The 12342-nt window shown below is 35.9% G+C and overlaps 1 protein-coding gene across 2 annotated transcripts in view; it reads left to right on the top strand.

The window, feature by feature from the left end:
• The window catches only part of fgf14 (fibroblast growth factor 14), a 178124-nt gene that overhangs the window by 130657 nt on the left and 35125 nt on the right, over positions 1–12342 (top strand). For both annotated transcript variants that reach the window (XM_066706781.1, XM_066706782.1), the window contains exons 2-3: positions 4142–4252; positions 6216–6319. In XM_066706781.1, the coding sequence (XP_066562878.1) occupies positions 4142–4252; positions 6216–6319 (215 nt within the window). The remainder of the gene's footprint in view (positions 1–4141; positions 4253–6215; positions 6320–12342) is intronic.

Here is a 12342-nt window from a genome sequence, read left to right as displayed (position 1 = left end):
ATGCATTGTTCCTATTCAGTTTCAAAATGGGAATATAATTTGGTTTCCTATATCCTACATGAGTTTTCTAATTCCACTCGAGTCTGGTCCTTCGCCAGTGTTACAGTTCAGTTGTGGTTGATGCTAGCCAGTGCCAGTGTCAAGCAGGGGGTGCCCTCCCTCGCCAGACAGCTGCAGCAGAGCACAGGAATCCTGGTGGCAAACCAACAGCAACCTGCACTCCACCTCCTGCCCAAAAAAACAGCTCCAGCTCCTCTTTCCCTTTCTCCACCAGCCAAGGTCTCAGAGGAGATTCCTGCCAGCTCGAACAGTACCAATCTCCACTCCCACAGCCAGGACCATAAACATCTGACACCCGCACCCGCCAGCTGAGAGTCCTGTAGACCTCACAGCTCCAGCCTTGTGCTCCAAGGAAGGCATTTCCTAAACAGGGGATTGCAGTTGATCAGATACTGAAAAAAGGCTGTTTTTTTTAAATCGTTTTATTGGAGACATGTGGGTCAGAGAAGCATGTAAATACATTGAAAAACACATAACAGATAACGGATAATACCAATGTTATAGGTACAGTTAGACAGAAAGTCACAGCTTTGGAATTGGAATGACGCCGACCTCAGTTTGTGCTTTCTTTCTCCCACAAACAGAGTTCTTGATCTTTTGAAAGTGTGCAGAGGCTTATTCAAGTTATTGAGCCCTATGAAATAGAAATGGACGTCCTTAATATTTTGTTACACTGCATTCAAGCCTCTTTATGTACTATCTGCCTACAAATCGGCGCTAGTTTTCAATCCAGCTCAGGGATAATATGGCTGTATGGTCTGTGTTTTCACATGGTTTGGCTCATTGCTTTCAAGGTGGGTGTTAATGCAAACACCAGCTTTGTAATCAATTGTTGGCAGAATATGGGAGATTTATCTACGAAAGGTCCCTGATCTACTGGAAACGTTATGAGAATGAGTTTTGAAGACTATCAGAAGATCACAAATAATTAACTCCATTGGGACATTAATATTCCCATTATCACTGCACAGCACAGATTCCTTCAATATGTGTGCTTTTATCATGGCAACAGCAACGCTCTGTCCAGAGGTGACGAACAAATGCCCAAAATGATGGTGAACGCTGGTGTTCACGAATACTTAATTGATGTGATGTGTACTGCATTGTAGTCTGACAGTTTGCAACTTAAGTATATGTCTAAGTTGGTTTGTCATCTGCGAAAAACCTCAAAAGTGAATGCAAGGTCACAGTCAAAAGTTACAAGTCATTTTGATGTGCTGTCACAACTGGGAGTCATAACTGGGAGGCATACAAGACTTAAAATTTAAAAGCCTTCTTGGCAGTTGTTATTGCCAGATTCTTAATGCAAGCTTACCAATGGATTTATTTCACCAAATACAATTTGAGTGTGTATATATAATATATGTGTGGGTGTATGTGTATGAGCTCCTTTTAGGATGAAATGCCCAAAGTACTTACAATTAAAGCAGTGTTATAGCTTTAAGAGTTTTTTTTTCTTTCCGGCCATAAATGAGAAAATATTAGCAAGACTTTTAGGTGACAGATTGAGCATTCTTTCTTCCTTGCAAGAAACCTCCTCCTCATCCTTCAGTGGGGTTTTAGTTTTCACAGACAAGGATTCTTGCCATCTGTAGAGAAAGCACCTCCAGCTTCTCAGTATGGTTCTCACAAATCTCTTCTGTGGGTAGACAGGGTAGAGTGACTGTTTTTTCTTTCTGATTTGAATTTGAAGATTTATTAAGTGACCAGAGGCAGTTTTTCCCAAAATATACAATTCTTCATGGGGGGCAAAGATGAAAGATGAAAAAACATTCTTTAGACTGTATATACTAATCTGACTTTTTATGGCCTCCTAAAGGAAAATACAAAAAGCCACAATATTATTTACTTTCCTTGTTTTGTAGTTCTGCGCTCTCCCGTTTGCACAGTCTTTTCATTTATTAATCCTTCCTTTAAAACGTTAGTTAATATTTAAATTGTGTGATGGATATTTGTCTTGCTTGACTTTAAGATGTGTTGGCTGCTGGAATTTGTGTTCAGGGTTAAATAAATTAGTATTTGGACCACACTGAGTTGTGTAGATCAAGCTAGTCCAGAGAATGGGTACAGCCTGCTATTGTCATGTCCAAAATGCACATTAAAAACCATAATTCCTTCAACTGTTCTGTCAGCCCACTGATATGTTTGAGTGGCAATATGTTGCTTGAATCTTTCCTGGAACATTTTGAAATCTCTGCTTTTCTCCCTATTCTCTGGTGCATTTGTTCTATTGAGTGATGGATTATTTATGTAAGCTCACGCCGCCTGTTGCAAATGCAGAATGTAAACAATTTGTCAAGGAAATCGTCAGTAATTGAAAACCTCTTTTGGGTCTGCGATTGGCTTAATTAAAAAGGTACCTTTTGTACAACTTAGCTGGAGGCAATGCGAGAGATTAGCATTTGCTCACAATCGCTCGGTTTTACATTTGGCGTCTTTGATGTATGCACAATAGCAGACAGAGCCCTGTGGATTTTCAATTTGATAGCATAGGGCAGAGTGACAATCATTTGCACAAATGTGGTAGAAAAGACACCCTGTAAGTATGTTATCCCATAATGCCACTTGAAAAAAGTATTTCAATTGCATTCGTAAAATGTGTAAAATATCATTGCGAATTGGGGGGGGATGCACTTCCAGAAGATATACTTTTTTTTTTTTTAAAGGTTGCTTAGTAACCTTTTGCATGGCTATATTTGTTATAATAAATTTGATCACTCATCAGATTTGTCACATATACCGACTGTGGAGTCAAAACATATCTGTAATGATGCTCTGAGGTGTGTATTAATGAATGGGAGAGTGGCATCTTGGAGGAGAAAATGACACTGACCTATTATTTTATGACAAATGCTCATCATTGTGTTGAAATATTATAGGAATCATTCTAGGAATATGGATTTTGTTTTTAATCTTGTTTATTTGTTTTTGGAGCCATTCTGTCACTGATACAAATATATTTAAACACATGGTAATGGTACTTACAAACAGGATTATTTTCTCAGTAGTTTTTTTTTTTATATTTTGTATTAGTATTGACTAATGCTAAGACATACTCCAAAAAAGTTATAGGTACTAAAATGATAAATATTTTGTACAGGAAAAATACTGTATTTAAAAAAAAACCTAAAATAACCTTGGAGCAATGTCTTTCAATTACAGTTTTTGTTTTTTAAATATGAAGATCAAGCTCAAATTCCTACTGCAGAGAATAACCCAAAGAGGGAGCTGTTGAGTTCATTAAATATGGGTACATTATACTGTAACCTGTCTGTGCAATCTATTAAGCACAGTGATGCAGATTTAATCACCACCAGAAATGTACACAAACCATAACATGTTGCAACTTCAACACTATGTCATTTATGTATTATTCTCCCCAGTCCAAAGGTTCACTGAATAAAATGTACTATTATTATTATTATTATTATTATTATTATTATTATTATTATTATTATTATTATTATTAGTAGTAGTAGTAGTAGTAGTAGTAGTAGTAGAGAGACCTACTAGATTAGTTTGTTATATTAAAATCTGAAAAATTGTCAAAATCATATTATTTTAAAAAGATGACTGGAGAAAAGGCTGTCATAACTGCATCTCAAATAGTGGGAGAAAAAGGTATGAGATAAACGTCAGCTTTACTGGATCCAGTATCACAAGATTTCAAGCCCCATTGAGCATGCATTTGTAACCAACTAGGACTTACGATCTATGGTGTGAGGCATAGGGAATTAAGAGTGCTTGTTTCACAAAATGCCACAAGTCAAGGCTTAGTACAAGGCCTTATTAACTACACTTGCTTTAATTGTTTTGTTTGTTTCAGTCGTATAGCAGATTTTGACACAAGCAGGAGTTAATGATACATGAATGGCTAAAGTGTAAACTCTTGCATGCTATCATGATTTGTTTAGAGGCAGCCTAATTGGCAGTGTCTGAAAAAGTGTAGACAAGGATGCTATTAATTCTGCGGTGTGTTATTAATTTGTCATCTACCCATATTACATGCGTTTTTGTGCTTCCCTCCATGATACACTGCTGAAGGTAACATTGTTGTGTTTTTTCCCCATCTGTTTTTCAGATCCCCAGCTCAAGGGTATAGTGACCAGGTTATATTGCAGGCAGGGATACTACTTGCAAATGCACCCAGATGGATCTCTTGATGGGACCAAGGATGACAGCAGTAATTCTTGTGAGTTTTATCTATTTGTTTGTTTGTTTAATTATTTGATGTTTTTAAGCCAAGCAAAATCAGAAAAAAAAAAAAATGCCCAAATGAAAATTCAAAAAACTTGTATTGTATAAACGTAATTTAATTGTAATCATTTTAATTCTGAATCATGTTGTACAGTATCAATTAAAAAGTATTTTTTAAGTTTTGATTTGGAACCATTCTAGAATGAATCATGATTTAACACCTGATGCTCTTTTTCAAGTGTATTTGAATGCAAATGAAATCTCTAGCTCTCATAGGTGTCATAGCTATGGGAGATGGACTCATCTTCAGATTTGCCTAACAGTACCCAGATGGGCTAAGAGAAGCCTAAAAACCTTTTTGTGCAATCTGAAACTTAAACCAGCATGCAGTGCAATAGAGTGGATCTGACATATTATTAGCCTGTGCTAGTCCTACTTTCAAACTGCTTCAGGCATGCTTGTTAATTTGATTTAAAAAACGTGTAGTGAGAATGACACCCAGCATAGTCCCAGCGGTAACGCACAGAGGAGGACTGACATCTGTCATTTCAAATATATGTAGAGTATATCTACTCATACACACTGACACACTATATTATCACAGTATTGGGACATGCCTCCCTCTATTGGTAATGTGCTTGTATGATAATCCAAAAGCCAACCAACACCCACAACATCTGCGAATGCATGGATGTAACCCCAATCCGACCCACTGTATGCAGGGAATGGCGTGGCAGGGGGCATCTGTTCACTCACCAATGCATTGAGCAGGGGTGTCTGACTTCAGTCTTGGAGGGCTGCGGTGTCTGCTGGTTTTTGTGGCAGGCTGTAATTCCATGAATGTCATTATTTCCACAGGTATGCTTATCTCAGACTTTTAGTTAGACAGCTGATAACGTCAAATATGTTGATTACTCAAAATGTGTCCCCAAGGAACATTTCCGAGTCTGGAGAGAAGTGTTAAATTCATCCAGTTAGTCATTTAATTAGACCAGTTAAGGATCCAAGAGCTGCGCTGGAATAAATGCCCCACATATAGCTAGTGGGACTGTGGCCTCCAGAAAATTGGCATTAGCAATATTACACTGCATTGTCTGCACTAAATCCTGACCTCAATCCAAGCGAGATCCTCTTGGATGAATTGGGATGGCAAATCTGAACGAGTCCACATTGAGAGGAATGTCATAGATAGTTGGCAGACCCTATTCCTGCAGAGCGACTATCCTGCAGATTTTCCAGGTCTCTCCAAATCATCAATCACTGGACACCTTGAACACAAGGGAGGATTGAATAATTAAGCCCAATAAATGGCTCAATTAAGGAGTTAATGATTTACATCAAACAAAAATTAGAATGCACTGTGGCTCTGCAGGACCAGGGCTGGCCACCCTTGCCATAGAAGAACTTTCTAATTTTGTCTGGTGTCCCAATAGTTTTAGTAACATGCATATATATATATATATGTATATGTATATATATGTATATGTATATGTATATATATATATATATATATATATATATATATATATATATATATATATGTACACACACATACATATATATGCAGTATATATGTGAGTCAATGTGTCACCTCCAGCACCATTAAAATTGTGTTTGTGGGGATTTTAACATTTAAGAAGAATATATTGTGAATACAATTTTGAGTCTCAATGTATGTAAATATACAGTGAGGGAAAAAAGTATTTGATCCCCTGCTGATTTTGTACGTTTGCCCACTGACAAAGAAATGATCAGTCTATAATTTTAATGGTAGGTGTATTTTAACAGTGAGAGACAGAATAACAACAAAAAAATCCAGAAAAACGCATTTCAAAAAAGTTATAAATTGATTTGCATGTTAATAAGGGAAAACTATAAATGTCCCCAGGAAGCATGTCTGTGCTGAAATGTCTCCATGTCTGTTGCTCTTATTTTGATGGCTGTATCTTTGTTTCCAGCTTTGTTCAACCTCATACCAGTGGGCCTGAGAGTTGTTGCTATTCAGGCCGTGAAGACAGGGTTATACATAGCCATGAATGGAGAAGGTTATCTGTACACCTCAGTAAGTACCACACTGTGTTCAAAAGTGATCATGGTTGTTCTTGGAAACTGATCTGAGGTGTTTTCTTTTTCTGATTGTTTTTTTTAATGATCTTGCAATGTTCCAGACAGAGGAGGAGATTTGTCAACACAAACACTTTGTTTTGTAGTCCTTAGCACCAATAATGTTCAAGCCCCTTGGGATGCATTCAACATTTTGCTTGGGTAGTATTGTTAATACATTTTAAGTCAAGGCGGTAACTTACTGGTCCATGAGTCACCCCGATAATAGTTGTTTGTAATTTACATCATAAAGTGCCATCTTTGTAGATATATTTATGAATTAATTTGTAACATTAATGTGTTTGATACTAAAACTGGCTCAGAAATATGTCTATGTCTGCATATTTTAGCTTCCCTATTAAATCACAATGGATAATAATTTACTGGTTGGCTAAGCCACATCTCCATGGTTAGAAATAGCTTTCCATGCAACAGAGGTAGCTGTCTGTCTGTCTGTCTGTCTCTCAGTCAAACGATTGACCTGTCTTTCTGTCAGCCTGTCAATTTATTTATGGTCATTGTTTGCATTGTCAATATGTAACTTTTATGCATGGCTTTCTTTTCAAAGAACAAATGTGAACTGGTCAGAAAAAAAAAAAAATCACATCAAAAAAAATACATGAAGGATATAACTTATAAAGGAGTGATTATCTGTCAGCTTTTAACATTAAAAACAACTTTATAGTTTAAAAGCACATTTGTTCTTTGGACATATAATTATCAGTTCTCTGAGGATCCCTAGTTATTATTCATCTCATATTGACACGTTCTTGAGAAACTGTTCTACTGCACAACATTTCTGATTGGCTGATGGGATGAGAGCCCGGGGTGGTCTATATGTGGAGAATTGTGAGAAAAGAAAAAGCTAAGGCTTAAAAAAGTGGACCACGGATAGCAAAACTCATGTCATAACTATTTTCAGTTTTTAAGGACTTAATGCTTTGTGCTATCAGTACCAGAGGAGCAGCACAAAAATCGAATAGCATGCATTGTTTGGCTTGAGAGATACGCAAGCAATTGTGTCCTTGGTATCTCAGATTGATGATAAATAATGACAGTGTAGCACTAATTTATAGCACAAGTTGTCGACACATTTAGAAATGGAAAGCCAGTTGCTATAACGGACCTCTCTTAGGCAAGTCTGTTGCCATTTTTCCTTGCCCGTATATGCTGAGCCAATGATATTGCTTTTTATCCCCTGCTTGCATTTGTTGGGTTGTGTGGATGGCATGACTGAGGAACCTTTTGCAGATGGAAAACATGTATGGGATGGAGATTTGCAGAATACAATACATTAATACAGTATTAGAAGGCATTTGTACATCTAATTGGTAAATTAGCAGAAAAGATAAAAGCCAAACTGAAAAGCCTTGATGTTATGCTCTTCTTGCCAGTTCAGCTGTTCATTGCTTTAGATGAAAGTGCTTCTAAATCACCGTATTTACCCACATTATTACAGGCTATAGCTGAAATATCCTGAGTGTAAACAGACGCCATCTTTACATTTAGTCAAATAATTGCTAGTTTCAATATTACTGTGGCAGACTTAGCGGAACCAGCCTGCTTGTAATTTATTTAGAACTGAAAATATATATCTCTGGCCCTGGTCAAGCTTATTTTAAATCATTATTTAATACAATTTATTTCAAATAGGTGCTGCTTTGCCAAAACAAAACAAACAAACAAAACTTCAGAAGATAAATTCCATCTCAAGCAGGAACCTGTCTGTTTTTTATTCATGGTTCATTGAGAAAATGTCTTCTTTAATAATTTAATACATAAAGCAGTGTACATCTCAGAAGAAAAAAGGCTTGCCTTTTTTTTTTACCTTATTAAAACTCATATTTGTTCTAATACATATTTCTTAAAAAATGAAACAAATACAACAAAACAAAAACCAATCAGTTGGCTTGACAAGTGCTGTGTAAATATGTAGAAATCTCTCTTCACAGAGGAACCTGTCAGAATGGAGGTACAGTGGGAGCTCAACTTTGTGCTAGACTCTGATTGGCACCATTGTCATGAATAAATTGCTGGTCTGCAGAACACTGCTGTCAGCCATAGGGAAATGCACAGTCTGGCTGATAACAGAACTGGAGATTAAAGAAAAGGCTGGCTAGTTATCAGTATAGTAAATCATTCCTTCAATTACCTGCTCGACGCATAGAGACGTACGTCACCTATGACTGAGCGGATGATTTTTAAAAACTTGGTAACAGGACGAATATGGACAGTTAAATGTGCGGATGGAATTCCAAAAGGCTTAATCCCTTTGTTGGGCAGGAGCATAACTGACCTAGAAACTGGTGTGAATGTTATGGAGACGCAATGTTGCTTAGCTACATGTAAGATCACTGCAGGAGCACATTGTATCTAAGTTCTTATAACTTGTATGGTATAAAAAGATGATTTTTAAACCACTAAGATGGAATTGAACATTCTCTCACATTGTTTGAAATTAAGAGATTGTAGTTTCCTAAAATTTCAGTGTCTTTTCTAGACCTACAACAATATCGTCATTGGCCAAATTTAAAATATTGCACTAGTTATTTCCCAAATTGTGTAAATGTGGCAGTTTTGCAATCACAATACATTACCAATACACTTTTGTATTTGATGAAGTGTATAACAATTCCAATCAGAGTCCCAATGCTACTCACAAACTTGTATAGCCTAGTTATAAACAATTGCTGATACTTAAAAACTAATTGGTAATGCACGTTTTAAGTGTAAGTGTAAAAAAGGTCAAAACCAAACATACAAACAAGGGTGGTAAACAACTGGAACAAAACAACAAAAATTAGAGGAATCCACCCAGTCCAAAAACTGTTTGTGCAAAACGAATGATTCTTTCAGTCTATGCCCTGGCCGGTGTGTGTAGCACATGACTATAGGGTAATACCAATTGATAGATTTACTTTCAGTCATGCTTTCATGAATCCCACAGTACAATTGACTACTTATTTATATCCTAATGGTGTTTGTAATCAGCTCCAGTGAATCCTGAGCTTCCCACACACAAAGCTGTCGGCTTTTAGCTGTCTGATTCAGTGAAGAAGCCTAATGGGAAATCACCTCTCTCTACCATTGACAGCATGGAGGCTAGGCATGTAAAACTAGTGTGTTCGATAACTATTTATTTCCCCAATAAATACATATATATTTCTGACTATACTTTTCCTTTACGTTTTTGCAATTACATACATTTTACATAAATAAGTATTGCCTAAATACATATCAGTTTTATTTAAATGCAAAGTCATTAGCAACTATTAAATTATCTCAACAGGTGAGCTTGTTGTGTGGTTTGTGTCATCATTAAAAAAAGTGCATATCAAGAGATTTTGTAGCTGTGCCTGTCCCCTATAGGGCTAAGAACACATGGCACAGTAGTACTTTAAATCTACTTATCAAATAGGTTTTGTGTGAAATTTCTGTTCGCATAAAAAGTATTTGCACATTTTCCAAGCCAAGGTGCATTTCCATCCAACTGACTTGTAGCGAACGAAAGATGTAAACATATTTAATTTTTGACACATTTCCTGCAAAAGCACTTAATCGCATATCACATGACTGCAAACTTATTCGAAAAGCATTCGTAATCTGTAATAACTTTTAGTTGATGTTTTGGGGAATTCAAAAGACATCTGCATTTTCCCTCAAGCCTGTCGTAAAGTTTTTTATTCGACAAGACTTTAACGCAAACATTTTTGGTACAAAGCACAGTGCAGTTATTTTATGATACGATAGACTCAATTAAAACTTTGACTTGCTACCCATAAATCACAAGATACAAACTTGTGCCCTATTGCTTTATTATTCATAGTCAGAACAGGATATGAAGGTTTGTAATTTGCAGTTTGTGGGTATGTAAAAGACTGCTCCAGGAATTCAAATACACACAGTTTGAGCCATTCCAGGGTTATGGAGCCTCATGCTCCTCCAAGCTCACAAATAATTGGACATGCCATGCTTGTTGCCAGTGGAGTTCAAACTATGTTGATATCTGCTCATGAAACCTGAAATGGATTGAAGAACTGTGCCATGGGAGTCAAATTTTCATCCCTGCACCTTCATGAATGCAATAATGCAATAACAATGAATTGCATTAAAGAAAGAAATAAGCACAGATTTTGATATCAAGTTATACAAAGAGAAATTTCAGTTCTCTGAGATCTTGGCAAGGATCCATCTTGTATAAGTTTATTAGTTTAATGTTCTGTCATATTGTGTCACTATTCTTACCAACAGGGACTTATTTTGTATGTAATTCTGAATTATGTGCAAACATTATTACATGTTCTCTTTATTTGTACACATTTAAATACTAAATTAATGTATTTAGAAAAACATTTTGAGTGTTGAGTGAATTGTGTTCAGTTTATCCTTCTGGATATAATGTGGGCCATCTGTTTGAAGCTGTGTGAAGTATTTGTGTTTTCCAAAATAAAAAAATAAAAAATAAATAAAAGTGTGTGCTAGGTTTATCCAACTTTGTATTTTATTTGACAAAATATTGGACGTTTTGTTTTCTTTTAATTTTAAAATTGTTAAGTTATAATGCCAATGAAACCATTAAGAAGATATTCTTTGGCTGGTGGTATTCCATTTTTTGCCAAAAGATTTTTTAAATTATACTTTTATTAAAGTGGAGAAGAATTCCATTAAAACCTTCAAGTTAGTATCATATGGTTTTATTGCTTGTGGTAACTTCAATGCCCTACTTGCAGCATAAGAAAGTGTAATTTCTATATATGATATACAAAGTGTCATGATAATATCTAAAAAGTATTACTTTGGACTTTGACCTTGTCACAGACATTTTCTAATGATATACCCTTTGTTTTCCTTTGTTCTACTTTCCTATCTGGAATATAAGCCTATTTCTCAATAAACCACAAAGCTGATAGTATTTGTTGCTCAGACAGTGGCATACAATCTTTAATTTGTTCTTGTTAAATAATTAACAGATAATGTCTTGCCTAGACACTTTGAAACAAGGAACTTGTTCAAAATTAATGTTAAAGTTATCATTTCAAGATGGTTATAAATGTGTCTGTATGACTTTCTATTAAACTTGCATGTGTCTGGAAGTGAAAACCAAAAGAATACACATACATGTGTACATTCACTTCCCTCTTTCACATCAAGGAAGTGGAAACAAATGCATTCAGACAGCTTACAAATGTCTTCTGAAATGTTCATAAGACAAACTTTATAGAAAGTACAGTTGTGTATTTTATAGAAATCTCTTTTTAGTAACCTCTATATGAACAGGTCTTCTATATCTATCTATATCGATTTATCTATCTATATCTATATATGTGTGTGTGTGTGTGTGTAGCTCACATAGTCCCCAAAGCTGTCTAAATCAACATTTATCTGTTCTCCAGGGTACTCAGAGTTGGGATTTTTTTTCTGACCAATACAATTTCACTAAATCTTCAGCTATCGTAAAAAGGTTTGGCATTTCACGCCCTACTGCTTTTCTTTAAAGGTTTCCACCTCAATTCACTCGATTGGCAGGCAGCAGGGGTTTCTTTTATCTCACGCCCACACTTGTTAGTACTGTCTTTCACTAATGTCAAATTGACTCACTGCATCATTGGAATGACCCTGTAAAATTAAATCCAAAAGGAGACGAATCTCATCTCAGTTAATACATACAGTCTAGCATTGTGTCTTCACAAGAAATATAATACAAAGACCTCACATAGGAATTATTTTCTGTATGAATCAAAATGACAATTAGTCATATGAGCCACGCCAAAGAACAGACGTAGATAAAAAATATAAACATTAGTACTGGTGTTTTGCTAACTGTATGTCCAAGAAAATAGTAATCATGGGTGCCTATTTTGATTTAGCTTTCAATTTTTGTTTTTGTGGGGGGGGTAACGTAATATTGTGAAAATGTGGATTCCCATTTTTCACAGTCACACCTAGTAAAATGCATCAGAGTTTGTTTGGAAACTACTTCGT

Source organism: Amia ocellicauda, chromosome 6 (assembly GCF_036373705.1).
Source record: "Amia ocellicauda isolate fAmiCal2 chromosome 6, fAmiCal2.hap1, whole genome shotgun sequence".
In the NCBI taxonomy this organism is placed as follows: Eukaryota; Metazoa; Chordata; class Actinopteri; order Amiiformes; family Amiidae; genus Amia; species Amia ocellicauda.
Note: the sequence above shows the minus strand (reverse complement) of the source record. Positions and strands in the feature narration are given on the sequence as shown.